This window comes from Cupressus sempervirens, chromosome 4 (genome assembly GCF_028749045.1).
Source record: "Cupressus sempervirens isolate cs-2001-9-10 chromosome 4, ASM2874904v1, whole genome shotgun sequence".
NCBI classification, from domain to species: Eukaryota; Viridiplantae; Streptophyta; class Pinopsida; order Cupressales; family Cupressaceae; genus Cupressus; species Cupressus sempervirens.
This window is the reverse complement of record NC_143121.1, coordinates 55,389,454-55,408,354: the sequence shown is the minus strand read 5'-3', so window position 1 is coordinate 55,408,354 and position 18,901 is coordinate 55,389,454. Positions and strand designations below refer to the sequence as shown.

Below are 18,901 nucleotides of genomic sequence, written 5' to 3'. Positions count from 1 at the left end.
CATCATGCAATTTACCATTAGGAATAGTAACATCACCTAGTCCTTCAACTTTACAAGTCTGATTATTAGCTAACTGAATAGGAATGTTAGCAATATCAGGTTGTAAGGAATCAAAAATTTCTTTATGAGAAGTGACATGTTGTGATGCACCACTATCAACAATCCATTCTAAAGGTTTACAAAGATTAAAGCTACAAGTAAAAGCATGACGAGGATTAGAACTAGTTGAATTACCTTTTTTATGGTTTGAGGTTTGATGATTGGTACTATGATTCATAGGTTTTTTATCATTTTGTTTTTTAAAACAGTTATTGACAAGATGACCATCTTTGCCACAATAAGAACAATGAGGTTTGGAATTGGAATGATTCCTTTGATTATTAGTATTACGAGTATTATTAGGATGATGGGTATTATTATATTTGGGATGAAATTTAGTGTTATTTGAATTAGAAGTAGATTGTTTGTAATTATTATTATTGGAACGAAAATTATTAGTTGAATTTCTAGAGACAAATGCATGTTCAGTTGATTTGAGAGTACCAAACTGAATTAGCTTAGCTTCTTCCTGTCTTAATAAAGTTTGAAAAATAACATAAGTTAACTGAGAAGTTAAAGTAGGAATAGCAAGCTATGCATGAATATTAGTTATAAACTGTTGAAACTATTTAGGAAGACATTTTTTAAGAATAAGATGGATTAAACGAATGTCCTCTAATTGAACACCTAAAGCCATAATTTGACTTTTAAGAGAATCAAATTTTAAGAGGAATTCATCCATACCTTTAAAATCTGCATACCTGAGATCTTCGAGTTGATCTTGCAATTGTATTTTGCGGTATTCATCGCCACTGTCATACTTGGTTTTCAAGATGGACCATGCATCATGAGCTTTAGAACAGTGAGCAATTAAGACATATAAATCTGGAATAATAGAAATACCAATTAACCCTAAAGCTTCTTCGTTTTTAGCTTTCCAAGTATCTTTCTCGTCTTGAGTAGCCGCTGAACCGGGCTCAAGAGAAGGGTCAGTGGCTATTTCGAAGAGATGTTTAAAACGAAAAATAAATGAGATATGAGTTTTCCAAGAATGATAATTAGAATAATTAAGTTTGATTTCTGGAATTAATGTTGACATGATTAGGAAAAAAAATTCTTCGCTTTTTTGAAAAAAAAAAAAATGCCCTTAATTTGAAAATCAGATGAATTGAAAAAAAGGGTAAATGAGAGAAAAAAAATTTTAATTTTATTAATTGAAAAAAAAAAATTAGTTTTTTTTGTTTTTTTTTTTTGATAAGATTAAGAATATTTTCTTTTAATTTTAACTAATTGTGATAGAGAAAATTAAAAATTAATTTATTAAACAATTAAAAAATTAATATAATACAAGTTGTATTAGTTGGAATTAAAACAAAATTTTAAAACATAAAAGGTTTAAAATTATGAAAGAGGGGGAAGGATTTTTAAAAAAATGTGAAAGTGGAGCGGAGCTGTCGGTGGCTGCCACGTGGCGAAAGGAGGGCGGAGGTCGGTGGTTGCCGCGTGGTGAACGGAGGGCCGAGGTCGGTGGTCGCCGCGGGGCGAACGGAGGGCCGAGGTCGGTGGTCGCCGCGTGGTGAAAGGAGGGCGGAGGTAGCAGCGGAAGCGGTGGTTGGGGTTTAAAATGCGAACAGAGTGGGGAGCGGCGCAAGAGTGCGCGGCGGTTGCGCGCAGCAGCGCGAGGTCTGCAACGGCAGCGACGTTTACGCGCGGCGGCGTAAGTCTGAACCGGAGGCAGTGTTGGCGCGCGGCGGCGCTTGTGCGCGAAGAATGATGATAGTGCCGTTGGCGGCAGTTGCGCGCTGAGGCACGGGGTGGCGCGTGGGTGGCGCGGCCGCCCAACTGAATTAAAAAAATATATTTTATTTTATATATATAAAAAACTTTGCACTATGTTTTTTTTAAAAAAACACAATATAGTAAAATATATTATTTTTTTTTTTTTTTTTATAAATGAAGTAAGAAAAAGTAGAGAGATAGAAAGCTTTACTATTGTGTTTTTATAAAAACCTTTACCAATGTAATATGTTTTGTTTTGGTGGCATGCCGTCCAAAACAAACCAAAGAAAAAAAAAAAAAATTAAAATTTACTAAAAAAAAAATTAAAATTTACTAAGAAAACCCTTTGGCGGCAAGCCTTCCAAAGAGGGTTAGTGAAAAATATAAAGCTTTACAAGAAAACCCTTTGGCGGCAAGCCTTCCAAAGAGGGTTAGTAAAAAAATAAAGCTTGCATGCACAAGATTAGTTAAAAAGAGCTAAAATCACAACACAAACTTCTTCTCTCAATAACGTCTCCAAATAAGGTGTGCTCCAATGAATGGCAACCTTCACCACAAAACTTAAAACAAGGATTAGATAACCAAGCTCTGATACCATGTAAGAAATGATAATGTTGAGCAAGGAACGAGAAACAATCCCAGTAAGTTAAGTGTGAAACAATGTTACCATAAGATAAGCAACTCCAAGAGCATACACCAAGATGGTTCAACAATGGAGACAAGGATTTATAAGGGGAAAGCAAAGAAAACCCCTTGTGAATTATTATGAATGAAGGCAAATGCCTAAAGAAGAGAGAGAGAGAGTGTTGGAGCAAAAGTAGCTCAATACAATAACATCAAGTGCTTAGAGTGGTGTGTAGTTGTGAAGAAAGAAGGAGGAGCATCTCTTATATAGAGATGAGAGAGGAGTTGCATTTGTAACTCCCATTTCTATGAATGCCACATTCATAATAGGTGTGTGCAAAGTGTCACAATCCTCTTAAGGAGGATAAACTAAATAAAGAAATAAACAAGAGTTGTCCTTACATGTGGAATAAAGGACAAACAATGACATATCCTCCACATGTGTACAAGTGGACAAACTACATGTAAGGACCCTTGGAATATCCCAATTAAAATATATCCAAGGAAATATTAACCTTTCTAACATATTCATAAGGAGATCACTGTTGCTCAACAAGGAGACTTGGCGAATTTCAAATTCCACCATTTTTCTCTACTCATGCACCTAATCCTATTCAAGAATTCAGACATATTTGATCAGAGTTTCTTTGGGTCTACTCAAGAATGGGGAGAGAGATTGCCAGTACAAAGGTGGACAAGAGTATGTCAAATGTTTTACCCTCATTCTAATATAATTGCCTTTTATAATGATTTTATTTATCCAATCTTAAAAATGATAGGTCTGATAATTGAAAGAATCCCTACAAGTGTAAGAAAGGTTGTTAAACCTAAAATGTGCTTTGATGACGGAAAGCAATTAACACGTGATTGGGGTAGTGTCTTTTTATTTGAAGAATATACTGTTATTAGGGTTTTTGGATGCCCTCAGCCACCCCATATTTTACCTAAATATGTACTTGAAAGATTAGGGTTTGTAGAGGTATTTTGGCAACTAATTTCTTTAAACAAAGAGTACTTAGGCAAAGATGTTAAGAAAGGGATCTTCCTTTGTAGATGTACCAAAGTGGGAGATTTTGAGATTGACAAGAATGCCATTGAGGGAACAAATGAATTTTTGAGAAAATATAGATTGCCAATTGGCCAGCTAAGACTTATGATCCTTTCACGTAGTTAGACATGCCTTGAAGAAAATGAGAGGATATACCCTGCTGCCTACAAAACCTATGTGGGAAGAGGATGTCATTGTTGACAAGCCGAATGAAGATGTGTGTAGAGAAAGAATGGTTAAGTATAGAGATATTGTTAGTTTTGAGTATGAGATGAAAAAGATAGATAAAAGTTTCAAAGGCTTTTATCCTAATGAGGATCACTGGTCAAAATTGGAAAAATGTGTGGCAAATTTTGATGAATTAGTAATCCAAGTTCCAAAGGCAATCAAAAAAAGGATTGACCTTGAGTACTCAAATGATGAGATTTTTGTTGAAGTCTCTAATGAGGAGGACCAAGATGAAGAAGAGGCTAAGGAAAATGTTCCTAAGAGTTCTGAGTGGGTAGAACAGAGACATAAGAAGCAAAAAATTGTTGAATTACCTAAAAAAGCCTAGCAAAAGGCTCTTCAAGTCTTGTCAAGAGTCAGTAAATACTTTGATGACATAAGGAGGAGATATTTAATATCTCAAGCTTCCGAGGATGAGCAAAGAGCAAAGAAGTTGCAGCTCAAATGATAAATGATAGAATTATAGAGGCTCATGAATTCATGAAAGATGATAATTTTATAAAAATTGATGAGTTCAAGAGTTTTTTATTTAAAGAAAAACAAAATGAACTTACCCTACAAATGAAGCGATGGGATTCTGAAGAGGTAGCTGGTAGACTAATCAAAAAGCTACAAGAATATGACCTTGCTAATGAGAGCCTCACTGTTGAGGATGCAAGGGAGCTGGTAATGAGGAATGGTATGATTGATTTTCTAGGATGGGATCTTAGTTCATCTGTTTTACTAGATCAAATGAGGAGACAGAATAGATCGGTCTCATTTGAAGATGAGAATCAATATGGAGAATTGAGAGGGTCAGGTTACAATATAGATGCTCAAGCAATGTCAATTTGGAGCATGGCTCCTAAGTATGATAAGCCTAGCCTGGTGGAAATCAAAGAATCCCCTAGGGGAAATCTTATTTTCTGGCATGTTCAATCTACCTCTAGTGATCAGATTTTTGGATTGCATACTTTAGATACCCTTCAAGCTCAATTAGAACAAACATATGAGAGATATCTGAGAACTAAGAGGAGCCATGAAGAGGAAATGAAGAAAACATATGTTTTGGAACAAAGGACTATCAAACTTGAAATGGACATAACTGATTTGAGAAAAAATGTCAGGAACAATTCAGAGGTCCATGACAAGGGTGTGCAAACAGAGGGCCAGAGACATGAAACATGGGAAACATCAAGCCATGCTATGGAAATTAATGAAGAGACGTTAGAAGCTAGCAAGGATGCAGAGATCAGAGCTATGAAAAATTTGTTGATTAATAAGATGAATGTACTGAAGGCAGTTTCTTAGAATCTGCATGGCAGCTAGCTTGCTTTAGAAGGGGTAGAATACAAATGTGCAGAGGCACTTGCGTTGTTATCTCCGCTATTTGGCACATGGGGCCCAAGGATATTCAATTCTTTGATAATTTAGTTACTATACTTTTACAGAAAAAGGGTCTGCCAAAGACAACCAATGTGAGCACAAGGAAAGCAATTCATAAGGTGAGAGAGTTAAATGGTTTTTTTGGAGGTAAGATGCAGCTAGTTCAAAACAAGATGAAAACAATTGTTGCAAGAACACCAAATTTTATACCTACAATTCTAGACAATGAAGGCAAGATAAAGGACTAGATAGAGTGGTCATCATCTTTTGAAAATATTCTTGATCATCCCAGATTTCTATTTTTTTGTAATAATGAAGGGAGTCCTACTGCCGTCTATGATATGATTGATATGCCTCTTAAAATAGAGACAGAGATGTCCAAGGTGACTGCTGAGGTCAGAGCCATAATTGATGCTGAGTGGACAAAGTGCTTAGAGGATTTAGATGCGATTAGAAATGCCACCTGGCCTGATATTGAATCAGAAATAGTCATATGGGAGTTGATTGCAGACATCAAGGTTCTACCTTCCCAGGAGGATGATTAGATAGAAACGACTTTGAGCTTGCTACGAGAGGACAGAAGAAGATGAAAAAAGACAAAGCAGTTAAAGCAAAAGCTCTTACCATAAGTTACATCTACTTTTTGCACCCACTTTCCTACCTATTCTCCAACTACAAAGAATGTATTAATGTAACCTTGCAAAGGTTTTTTTCTTTTTGTTTTTGACTGGATAGTTTTTGACATCTGCCCTCCCATCTGAAGCTTGGTGCAATCCTCTATACAAGAATTCCCATGATGTGGAGTGGTGATCGGTAGTCTATAGAAATTTTCATGTTTTATGCCTGATTTGCAGTCCATCCAGTTTTGTCTACTCTAGAATACAGTGAATATTAAGTATCAGTTGTCTAGTTTTGAATCATATTTTGAATTTTTATCAGTCTTGTATTCACTTTTCAAACGAAAATTAATACAAAAGGAAAATCTTGCATATCTATGTCTTTGAATTTTGTCTCCTTTATATATCTTTGATCTTGAGATTGAAATGAACAAGTTTCTTTCAGTTTAATTCAATTTGAATGAATTGTGTATCTCTTACTAATTGTTGTTAGTTGAAAGAAATAAGTAATTGCTTTCTGTAAGTGATAGGGTTTAGGGTTTATAAGAAGGATATGATAAGAATGAAACTCAGAGCTCACTATTGACAGATTTAGTTACAAGTTGATTAAATAGGTCTGAGCTGCTCATTTTGACTCTATATAAGAATGGATAAGACACTGGTCAATAATTTTAAAGTTGCAAACTGATGATTCATATAATTGCTGAATACACCAATTATAAACAATCAATTCACCATTTTATGTAATGAAGAACTAAAATTTGCTAGTCGTTACTTATTTACAATATCTTCTCAGTTATAGTTAGCTACTGTGCTAGGGAAGTTATATGTAAATCATAGAAGAACATTGACCACTTTCTGTTATAGGGGATTGTCTTGAAGAGAAGAGTATCATAGAAGTAATCATATCAATCCCTAAGGTTTGCCCGCCTTGGCCCTGCAAGGCCTAAAGTGAAGGGAGTCATAGTGATTCTGTTGAAGTTGGTCCAAAGCTAGGATAAACCCAGCTGATTATAGGTTTTAGCTATTCCTTAGGCTTGGTCTTTGTCTTGTGCACCCTAGTATTAGGCTCAAAGCAACCTAGTATGTTCCTTACCAGTAAGAACTCCAACAGGGTTAAAACTTAAAACCTAACTTTAAGAGCACAAATTAGGGCTCTGAAAATTCAAGTATCAGCATTTTTATCTAAATCAGGGTCTTAAGTTTCTAATTAATGAATTCTAACTTTTTCTCAATTTAAGGATTTTTCAGAAATTTAATTATTTTAACCTTTTCATATCAGGTTTTCTGTCAGAAAAGCAGGCCAAACTGTAATGCATGTCCAATGAAGCTTAACTGCAAGCACTTTGCAAGTGCTTTTGTGAGGTTGGCAGACACTTATTTTTTATCCTCCTTGTTGATGTAACTCTTTTCTGTAATACAATACCTGACTCTAGGATTCAATATCATTCTGAAGCTTGATGCAGAAGCCTGAACTAGAGCAGACATAATATTAGGTCACAAACATATTTTGGAGATTTTCTAACACATTTGCTTGGCATTTATTTTTTCAATCAAAATAGGAAGAATTCAATTAGTATGTGCATCAGTATTTTACTCAAGGTCAGCATAGTCCCACTTATCCACCATTGTGATTCTACTGTTATTGATATTACAATAAATTAGCATAGGTAACACAACTACATTAGTGAATAGGCTTCAAGTCTGACTTTAAGATCTCTCAAAGACTTGATATACTTACTTTTCTTTCATTTTCTGTCTCAGTGCACGACAGGCCCTTCCAGCTCCAGTTGACAAATCATTATCAGTGCCAATTTCTTCATTCGATCCACAAACTCAGCAAGATTCTTATCCCCTTATTCCACTTGCTCTGCCTCCAATATCTTCATTTAATAATCTTTATCAGAAAGATCCATATGCCCTAGATTTGGCCAATATTTCTGTGAGTAACATATCAACATCGATGCCTGCCTGTGAACCTATTGTCGAAGAGCCTTCATCTCCAGAGCATGAGAGCATAGACAGTTCAGCAGAAAATGCACCACATGATTCATTTGATATGGATTCTGAAGAAATTCCCATTATCAAATTGAACTGTGATGACAATGCATTACAGACTTACAAATCTTCTGAGAGTGGCACCCAACACTTAGATACAACAGACACATCGACAGCTTTAGTAGTTGCACCTCCTGAGTCTGCTTCAATACCCTTACCTAAGCTAAAAAATGTTAATCGACTTCGGACTGAGCATCAAGTGTAAGCACTAGCTTTGTCTGCACAGGATTCTATTCTTATTAAAGAAAATAAATATTTTCATATTCACATTTTCAACTAAATAAGTTCATAGAGAGAAAGGATGCACTAGTAGTCTATGGACTTTAACTTGGAATTAGTATCAAAAAGGTGTTTTTTGTTTGCAGATATGAGATTCCAGACAATCATCAGCTTCTGAGTGAGGTAAGCATTTGAAATTTTCATTTACTATCAGAAATGCATAACTGGAAAGCAAATTTCCAAAAAGTTCTCTTACTGGGATTTTCTGGAACAGTTTGACCCAAGAGAACCAGATGACCCTTGCTCTTATCTTCTAGCTATATGGAGTTCAGGTATATTTCCACTAGGGTTACATTCATGCATAGATTCAGTTATGCTGAAAACCCTAAATCACAAGAAAAAAGAATGAAAGTCAGAATTTGAAAAAGAATCATCTTTTTGGCAGATTACTCTAATATCTTATCTTGTTAATTCAGGTGAAAAAGTAGAAAGAGTGTTAACACCAGGTTCATGTTGTATTCTGAATGGATCGAATGAATATCAATGTGAACAAGAAAGTTGCAGTTCCTGTACAACTACAAGAGGCATTAATGACGGTGTTGTCAAGGGCACAGTATTGGTATGTTCCAAAAATTAAGCATATCTGAAATGCAATTATCTCATGTGGATCTGTGTGTTGAATTGAGATCATTATGTATGGTGAAGATTTCTATACCATATTTTGTAAACTCATACAAGTTTATCATATGCAGATACCTTGCAAAACAGCAATGAGAGGGCGTTTTCCATTAAATGGAACTTATTTTCAAGTTAATGAGGTATTTTAGACAGACATTAATCAAGGCACATCTTCTATTGTAAATTTCATTATGTAGAACAAGGTCACATTAGAATATATGACTGTAGCACCAATCTGTGAAGTCAACCAATACGACAAATTAAAGATTTATTATTATGTAATCTAGATTAGTGATCGCAATTTTTGACATTTATCAATAAACTTTAATGTGGTTTAGATTAGCAACTGCTATTTAAAATTATATGGGTATTTTTCTATGTATGGTGCTTTATGATCATTCAACATGGTGCATCAACTCCCTTACATAAGTCAATATATTTGTAGAAAGGCTTGTGAGGACCCCCTCCATATTTAAAATGAGTTAAAATAATGACTAAAAGAAAACAACTAACTGAAGCTCGTCACTTTTATTTCTGGATTACAATTATTATCTGATCCTATGTGATGAGATTAGAGGAGTGAAGAGAAAAGATTATGAAAAAACCTTCTCATACTCAAATATGGCATAAGACAACATTGTCTTGCAAAATCTAAAAATCTACTAGGGTAATATTTGTGTCCATCTGTTTTTAGAGTATTCACTTAATGAATTGTAACACTGTTTACATCATAGAATTTCATTGTAACTAATGACCCTTGGTAGTTGCCTCACAATTTCAATTTTATGATTGATGTAGAACTTTGCCTCATTTGCAAATTAACTGTTTTTTGCACCATGATGTATTAAAGAAAAAGGTGCCTTACACTCGGTACTTCACAAATATTTTCGTGGTTTCTGACAACGAAAATATTTACACCAGATAACCTATAATTACAGATTCTCTAAGCTACAAAAAGAACTGAAAATAGAAGTGAAAAGGTCCCAAGATGAATGCCCATCAACGACTGGGAATCCAAACTCTCACTAATGATCACCAGAGATTGTTTGCCTTGTTTAATATATATTCTAAAAAATGTGTTTATTCCTTACAGGTGTTTGCTGATCACAGAACAAGTTTACATCCAATCGAAGTTCCAAGAAATTGGATTTGGAACTTGCGACGGTGCACTGTATACTTTAGTACATCAATTCCCAGTATATTTAGAGGTAAATTTACATCCATTTAAAACCAGAAAATGCTCCTAGTTTCTCTACTCTTATCTAAATTGTAGTGTATTTTTGTACTGCATGCTATCAGGTCTTGATGCGGAAGCAATCCAAGAGTGTTTCTGGAAAGGTGCAAATATTTTCACGGCTTTTATTATAATTTTGATTTATACATGCAGCGTTGGTGTTTTTATTTTAATTGAAATAAAACTAAGTTTTCTTTAATCTTTGAGGAGTCTTGAACTCTTGATGTAATGTCTCCTTTTGGGATTGCTCTAATTTTTGCTGAAGATTGCCAATTCCATTAGAGTAAGAATTATAAGATGGTTAGAGATGGAACTTTATCAATAAAAATATCTTTCTACAAGATAATCCTTAGGGCCTGCAACACCAAAAAGGAAACAAGAGCTCAAATATACATTCATAGACTAAATATATTTTTAACATGATATTATCTTTCTTAAACATTTGTAACTTGATAAAGAGAGTTCCAATCCATAACAACATGTAATGTGCAGTATTTTTCTTTCCTAAAGGTGGATGGAAATATTACTAAGAGGGTGCCCTAGCCCAACCCTAGGCCCAAGGGCAGAAGCCTGTTCCGCTTGGCCCCATGCTCCATGGGGTTGGCATACCTGGTAGCCTTATCATGCCCCCTCATCATAACTTCTCTGCCAATGTGGATCATCCCTTGCAAAATAGTGCCTTTGTATCGGGTAACCCATGCTCATAATACCACAGATCTTATCTAGTGCCTTTGCATGATGTAGCTCGTGCCCATTCCACCACATCCACATGCTTTCCCTAGTGCCTTTCAATGATGTAGCTCATGCCCATTGCACCTGATGGGGACACAACCCAAGAACAGAATGGACACAACAGAAAAGGGAAATTGTATTAACTAAAAAATAAGCTAGTACATTCAGTACAGAGAAAATAAACTTCAAAACATGCCCTAAGGGCTTACAACAGCATAAATGTGGAGATAATTTCTCCTTTCAGTCCCTCCTCTCAAACTCCACTCCGAACTGCCTTTTACAATGCCAGAAATCTCCTTAAATAGACCCCGGAGGGTTAAGGACTAGGAGTACATTCTAGAAAGTGCTAGTAGGCATCCACCGACCAAATAGAAGGTTCCAGAAGCTGCATTAGAAGTCGGCGCAAATCTAGAAGAATCTAGAAACGATAACCGAACTTCCGAGAGGCATAACTTTTGAACCGTAGCTCCGATTGACGAACTGTTTACATTTTCGGAAAGCTCTCGAAGCGCTCTATAGCCCTATGGACAAGCTTCGCTCGTCTCCCATTTTTCGGCCCTTTTCGAGGTCATTTAATGCCCCTAACCTAACTTTGAAGCATTCTTAGGAGGTCTCCAAAATCCGAAAAACTGCAATAACTTTCAAACCGTGGGGTCTTTTGACCTGATTCTTTTTCTGGAATGCTCTAAATCACAATTACATTCATCTGGCCAATTTACACCTCCTCGTTCACCAAAATGATGGCTCAACTACATACTCCTATTTTTTTCGGGATTTACACGAACACTGATAGTGGAACTGTGAGAGTTGGAACCTTTATTTGACCCAAATGGGTATCCAAAATTGAAAACACATGAAACAGAAACTAAGTCTAAGTATATTTTTTTGGGTGACACAGGATTGCCCTTATACCTTTGGATGCTCCTGCATCAGCACCACACGCTTTCCTTGGTACCTTTGTATAATGTAGCACAGTTCATTCAACTTGCAGGCTTTACCTTATCTTGTGAAGAGATAATCTTAATGTAGTTGGGATATAAATAGATATAATACTAATTTTTATCATTCATTCCTACATGGTAATTATGGCAAACTTATGAATATGCAAAAGTACAGAGTCCGATGACAGTATTTATCTATATTACACAGTTAGTATGATCAACAAACCATAGGCCATTTGCAAATGTACATATTCCATATATATAAGACATTTCACAGTAATTACTTTGTATTGAAGAAACAGTAACACACACACACACACACACACACACACATATATCTGTTTTAGACATTGCTTGGAATATATCCCACCATCCCATATATTTTCATATAATTATACTATCCAGCAAGTAGAATGGAATTTCTTACCACCATATTACCTCATGAGACAGGAATGTCATTGGGTTTGGTCATTGTCCTTGTTATCATTTGCAGTTAATTTCCGTCTGCTGTCACTGCCAGTCGCTTCCTCTAATCTTTCTCTTTTCTATGTTTTTCTTGTGTGTCTTTCGATCCTTGTAGTGCCTTTGTCTTAGCTGTTTCATTCCAGATATCATCTTGCTTATTCACCAGATTATTAAGCTCTTATAGAGCCTTTCTGATCTGAGAATTAAATATCAAGGGCTGACCTATTTTTTTTTAGGATTTCGTTCATCTGCAGGATTCTCTTATAGTTTTGTACTGACATGTTTTATAATCCATGCTGATTCTTCCCCTCCAGGACAGCAGCTATTCTCTTCACAGTATATTGGTGTGGGGAAGTGAGGAGAGGCAACTGTCCTGAGGGTTGCGAATAGTCATTAAGCCACCTGTGATTATATTCATTATACATAATCAATAAACTTCTATTGTTTATATTTTATTTAGTATTTTATTTATAAATAATAATACATTATTATTTACACAGTTAATATTGTATTATTATTATATTTTGCTAATTATTGTTATAGTAATATAATATATTATCAATAAATAATAGATTATATTTAAATTTATTATGCATTATTATCTATTATCAGATCTTTTCACGTTGAGGTCTTCAGAACCTTTTTATTTGTTTGCTATTTTTCCAATTTCATCTTTTAGAGATTTCACAAAATGCATGTGAGAGGATAGGATATTGTAAAAAGTGTTTGGAGCAAGGGGACAACACCTGATACCACTACTTTTATGATGAAGAGCAGATGTAAATGCATAATTCATTGTCTGCTCCTACATCACAGAAAAATTACAATTTTCTTAATCTTCTAACTTGTCAAGAATGCCATGTTTTATCAAAATATCTCCTTGGAAACTTCAATTTTACAGCTCTAGTCACTTCTCTTCCATGGGCACGTTTGAGATCTGGAGATTTATTTTTAACTCTTGGCTAATTTTTCAACATTTCTATTCAATCTTTGCTGTGGGCATACTTGAGATATGGGGAGTAATCCATACTTCAAATTTTAATCACCACTTGCAATCTCTTCCTTGAGTGCACATTAGATATGGTTGTGGATTTTGACCTCAAAGAATTCTTTGTCATAGGCAAACTAGCACCCTTTAGTGCATATGAGAGATAATGAAGGACTTTTGGACTTTTTGAAAATTCTTTGATCATTGTGGGTTGGCGCTCTAGAGAGCATTTGGGATATAGAGGGATGTTTTTAAACATTAACAAATTCCCTTAAAGAATCCATGCCCTTGGGTGAAAATGAGAATGGCAGTGGACATTCACTTTTTGAAAACTTGCTTGGCACTAGAGAATCAGCACTTACGAGTGCTTGTGCCATCAATGCATGTGTAGGGAAATTTCTCATACTCGGCCAATTTTTAACATCTCCATCTCCCTCTTGATCAACAAGTAGCTTTTTTGACATCTCATCTTCTACCTTGGGTGCATTTGAGGGGGTGTCATGGAATTTTCCAAGACTTCGCCATTGTTTATTTGTTTCTACTTTCTCTATCTTGAACGTATATGTGGGGTCATGGAATTTTCAATCACTTCGCCAACTTTCCAAGTGTCTATCAGCTTGAGCAAAATTTAGCCACAGTAGAGGATTTCCCTTGTGAGGAAAAATTCCTTGATATCTCAGAACACCTCTTGGACGCAAATTGGGCATGGAGAAGAACTTTTGGAAATTTGGAAAAATCCTTGACAATGGTGAATCTCCTACCTTGGGCACTGATTTGGGGTGGAGGAGGAATTTTCTCTAGACTTAGTTAAATTTTTAATGCTCACATTTTTCAAAAATGATCAATTGTTTTCTCAGACTTGGCCAAATTTAGATCATCTGTCTCAGATGTTCTTTTTTCCAGATTTAGAACTGGATGCCCTTTGCCTCTTCTTCTATCATTTCTCATCAACTATCAAAACAGACCTGCCATAAGTAGGATTACTATAAGTAGGGAGTTTTTAAATGCAAAATTGGTGCAAACTAGGACAAAACAAAACTTACTATAAAAAGATTTAGGAAAAATACACACTGCTAAAAAAATTAAGTTGTTCCAAACATAAAATTAGGCCATTCTGGGGTGCAATGGAACTTACTAAGAATAGACATACTAAAAGTAGAAATTTCCAGAAATAGCAGGTAAAGACATTGAAAATTTCACTCACATATTCTGTGTAAGATCAATTTTTTTTCACACTTCTCCTAACTCGTTGGTTTTTAATAAACTTTCCTCTTTCAAATTCAAAAGCAATTGAAACCCAATTCCATACTTAGCATGAATCATCAATCCATTTCATGGTTCAGGAGACAACAATGAATGCAAAAGACTTGGCTTATTCAACCAAAAGAGGGGGTTCCCATTTGCAATGAAGCAATGTGTGAAAAGGTCACAACATTGCCTCATAGGGAGGTCAGATTTTTGGCCTCCCTAGTAAAATCAATTCACCAGAATTGCGAAGTGTTGAAATTGTTTGTTAAAGTGATCAGATCTTCAACTTGTTTTTCGATTTTCACTTGAAATGCATATTAGTTTCCATTCTTGACTTGAACTATTACAAATGTTTATTTGTACAAGTGTATGGCTATCATTTTGGGTTGCTCCAATGCTTGGTAAATTCAATGACAACAACCTGACCACGCCTCTCCCTCAAGTCTCTTCATTGATTGCAAGTTGAACTTCACCTTCCCAGGCTTTTGGAAATTAGAGCCCGAGTTGTGATTTCTGCCCAAGAAAAGCCAGATTTCTGACCTTGAACTTAAAAAATTCACCAAATGTTAGGAACGCATTATGAAAAGAAATCAAATTTTGCCTTGGACTCGGATTTTCTTCTCAACATTCATATCAGAAATCTCAGATTGATAGGAGTTTGCATAATAGTGTTTAAAAGTTCTGATATTTGTCATGGCAATCAAGTTGGATTTTGAAACAGCACTTGGTTTCACTTTCCCTTAAGTATTTTCACATCTTTGCAGTTAGGATTTCACCCTTGGTTTGGGCTTGAGAACCCAAAGGAGGTTGGATTTCTGACCTTGGTTAGGCTCCCTTACACTAAGATCAATTTCAAAATTTCACCTAGAATTGGAAACTCAGATTTTCAGATACTCACCTTTTTGTCTTAATTTCCATCAACATTGAGGTCACATTCCATTACTTGCTCACACTAATTGCCTTGAGTTGAACTGGACTTTTACACTTGTTTCTAGTTTTGATCAATACTCAATCTGATTCCATCATGTTTAAATCAGAATTTAGGGCCCGTTTGGTGAGCGGAATAGGAATACGTATTCCAAAAATTTTGAATTCCTTGTTTGGATGCACCAAAATGGAATTGGAATACGAAGTAAAATAGGAATACGTATTCCAATTTTGGCCCAAAAATGGGGTTTTGCAATTCCACCCAAATAGGTGTTATTGGAATACGTATTCCTATTCCACTTTTTTTACTAAAACATAAATTTTGGGGTCCGTGAATTCCCATCAAATATTGGCTGAACCAAACGGAGAACAGGAATACATAGCCCCATTTTCTATTCCAGAATAGGTATTCCTATTCCGCTCACCAAACGGGCCCTTAGCGGCTTGCTTGGATTGAATGCTCATCCAAGTCAGAAACCTACTAGTCTTTAGAAACCTTTCTTAGATTCGTACCAAAGGTTTTGCTAAGTGTGTGGATCATGACTTGACAAATGAAAAGTTTGACTTGTTCCCCTGGACCTCCTAACTAGTAATGGACTTCATCTCAACCTTACTCAAACTTTCTACCTTTGAAATCACTGCTTAAACTAAGACTAAACTAGACGACCTACTAAACTACAACTAAACTAGACAAACTACTAACTACCAAGCAAAACACTAAGCAACCAAGCAATTAACTGGGTCCCTCATTTTCAATGGGGGTGTGTGTTTACAACTGGTAGGAACTTCGAGATGTTTGAACTGCTAAAATGTTGAGATACAATCAGAAACCTTCTCCTCCAAATTTCACCCGTATTTCTTATGCTTGAAAGAAAAAAAAGATTATATAACGAAAGAAAAGGGAATGCCTAGAAGGACCTCTGAAATTCTATCTTTTAATTCTGAATGGGAATAAATTATTGGGACGAGAATAAAGCCAACAGACGGGGAATTGTTCACGCAGTACTTGCCTTATTGTTTTCAATGGGTTCAAAAATATAATGCTACAGTAGTTTTTACTTTGATTTTTAAGCGCTTCCACTTATTCACTAAAGTAGCTTGGGAGTTTCCAACCACTCAATTTGAATACATACGATAATCATAAAGTGCTGGATTAAATAATGATATGAATCAATGATTGTTTGTGTTAGAGAGGAGCTTGAGTAATTAATCAATGACATGTTTGTGTAAGGTCTGAGCAATGATATGTTTGCAGGATATGTTTGTGTAAGAGGGTTCGAGCGTAAGATACGAGCTCCACGACCACTTGTTGTAAGGTTACACTTCCCTGCAAGTAGGAAAGATAAAGATCAAGACAATGATGTAAAGTACAAGAGAGAAGCCTCAATATACTGAAACAAAAAAAGGATTGAGGATGAAACTTGGGCTATAGCATACTGATGCAGGACAAGCAAAGGTTAAAGGTTGAAATGTAACAAAAAAAATTGAAGAGTATTCATAGAGAGTTCATCATTAATATGTGTAAGAAGAAGCTTGTGCCACATGGCCATTTAATCCATTTTCAAACTTCCTAATTGATTAAATTGTTCAACAAAGAAATATAGGTCACAATAAAAAGCATTACAATTCAATAATCGAGCACCTCCTGTTGAGTTCTAATTTTATGATCACTTTGGGCATAAGCACATTTCTACATTTCTTAGTGATATGAGTTTCAAATTCGATGTAAAATAGTCCAAAAAAGAATAACTATCTGGCTGACATTATGTAGATAAACTCCAATTTCCATCCACAATTTCACAATTAATATTACTTGAACTCCCATATACAGTGGCACATTAATATTACTGGGATTGAAATTCTGAGATGCAACAATCCAATTAACTAGTGGAGCACGATATCCCCTCAAAATCTAAATTTCGAATAGGCTGCAGGAAATTTGTGCAATTGCATTAATAAGAAGTATCGATATACGATGAAATTTCTTATACACCTGGCTTAAATTTTTGTTTACAACTGCAAAAAATGAAATTACCGTATAGTCTGCGTCCCATGCATATGCATCATTTGTTCAACGTTATATGGTATAAACATATCATGCCACTGGTTACGGTCACAAATTATTTATTTGTAACATGCCTTTTACTGTAAGAAAAAGCAGAACGAAAAACTCTTTACAGACCGCAATGATGGAAAACGGGTGATCTGCAATAAATTGATTTCCAGCATAAATTGTAATTAAAAAATAATTGACAAATTATTTTTTTGAATATGTAACTTTATTGTATTTTTTTTAATATAAGGAAGAGACTATTCATTAAAAACAAACAAACAATCAATCGACAAATTATGACTGATATTAGTTAGTGGATTTCTCTATGATGGCCACTTAGCCTTTCTTATTTTGTATCTCCCTTTATTTTAATATTAAAAATAAAAATAATGTATTTTGGCTTTCTTGTAAATTTATGTTCAGAACACAATTGATGTATTTCGAATTCTATTAAAACTAAAAGAGACATCTCTCTTAGTTGACATGTGATAATTGTGTTAGAGAATAAGCATCCCTCATTCCCACAATCTTCCCTTGTTGTGATGATTCTGTTTTCAATAATTACTAATAATATTGCTTTATATTTTGACTTTCTCTTTATATCAATTGACATATATTTTAGTTTAAGTAAAAATTTATGAAGAAATTTTACTTTTGATCATGGAACACCATCATGGTCAATAGACAAGCTATGTATCATTGAAAAATCATTTCCTTAATATTCAGAAAAACTGCACTGTCCTAATAGTGGAGTAGAGGGATTTTACTTGAAAAAAACACTTAATGAATCTACGCTAATGAGCATAATTAATTTAGTCTAGTTATTTCTCTAAAGTTAATATTGAATTCTGTATTACCTAATAATATCTATCTACACTAAACACAATTAATTATCTAATTATGTCTCATAGTGTAATATTGAATTATTAACATGTGGTAATTGTTTGTGATTAAGAAAAGCAACAAGAGGTGGTAATTGTTAACCATATTTGCCTCCCTGCCAAATATTTGAATTCAAATATCTAGGTCCACCCGACGGTCACTTCCCACTTTTAAATATTTAAATGCCAATGGAAATACAAAATAAACAAAAATAAAAACTTATTGTATTTCCTTTTCCTAAGTTATCTTTTTCGACCTCGGCAAGTTTCGATCTGTCGTCAGATCTTCTAGGATCGAAGATAATCTATGGTGGTTGCTTTGTTGCTATGCAGAGTTGCACGTTCTTTATTTCATGCAACATAGTGACAGCTTGGTGGACCCCCCTTTCCTATTGAAACAACCAGGCAATTGTCAGGACAATGTGGAAATATGGTGTTGTTTCATTGGCTAGGGTAACAATGGTCCAAAGTGTGGGCTAGTTCATTGTGCAACTTCCCCATCGTCTGATCTTTTAAGGATCAATGGTTGTTGCCATGTCGTTATGCAGTTGCAAGGGAGTTATTTCATGCAACATAGCAACAACTTGCCACATGGATTGTGGGTCCAAGTTTCTTCGTGGGTCATCTTCCGACTGCGTAGAGATATCAATGTCATGTTTTGTGGGCCACAAGGTGACAAATTGATGAGTCAGATCAAGCTGGCATGCGGTGGGCATTTCATTGGTTGAGCCTCTGACATGGTCAGTGTCGTGGGCCATAATGTTCTTAGTTTCTACC

At 35.2% G+C, this 18,901-nt stretch overlaps 1 protein-coding gene and 1 long non-coding RNA gene across 7 annotated transcripts in view; one reads left to right on the top strand and one right to left on the bottom strand.

Annotated features, from left to right (window-relative positions):
• Nucleotides 1-16,824, top strand: part of LOC149559913 (transcriptional activator DEMETER-like) — a 212,555-nt gene extending 195,731 nt beyond the window's left edge. The window contains exons 14-22 of one of the 3 annotated variants that reach the window (XM_089824361.1): nucleotides 6,983-7,065; nucleotides 7,465-7,959; nucleotides 8,124-8,160; nucleotides 8,252-8,309; nucleotides 8,454-8,596; nucleotides 8,730-8,795; nucleotides 9,749-9,863; nucleotides 9,955-9,993; nucleotides 16,446-16,824. In XM_089824361.1, coding sequence (XP_089680487.1) covers nucleotides 6,983-7,065; nucleotides 7,465-7,959; nucleotides 8,124-8,160; nucleotides 8,252-8,309; nucleotides 8,454-8,596; nucleotides 8,730-8,795; nucleotides 9,749-9,863; nucleotides 9,955-9,993; nucleotides 16,446-16,585 — 1,176 coding nt within the window. In that variant the 3' untranslated portion in view covers nucleotides 16,586-16,824. The remainder of the gene's footprint in view (nucleotides 1-6,982; nucleotides 7,066-7,464; nucleotides 7,960-8,123; nucleotides 8,161-8,251; nucleotides 8,310-8,453; nucleotides 8,597-8,729; nucleotides 8,796-9,748; nucleotides 9,864-9,954; nucleotides 9,994-16,445) is intronic. The other 2 variants (XM_089824363.1, XM_089824362.1) reach the window with 2 other exon arrangements.
• The window catches only part of LOC149559912 (uncharacterized), a 207,799-nt gene extending 190,417 nt beyond the window's left edge, over nucleotides 1-17,382 (bottom strand). For 2 of the 4 annotated variants that reach the window (XR_016363638.1, XR_016363639.1), the window contains exon 1: nucleotides 17,226-17,382. This is a non-coding gene — a long non-coding RNA (uncharacterized LOC149559912). Of the gene's footprint in view, nucleotides 1-7,441; nucleotides 7,578-7,840; nucleotides 7,977-8,233; nucleotides 8,363-17,225 lie in introns of those variants that run through there. The other 2 variants (XR_016363636.1, XR_016363637.1) reach the window with 2 other exon arrangements.
• Between the last annotated feature and the right edge of the window lie 1,519 nt (nucleotides 17,383-18,901).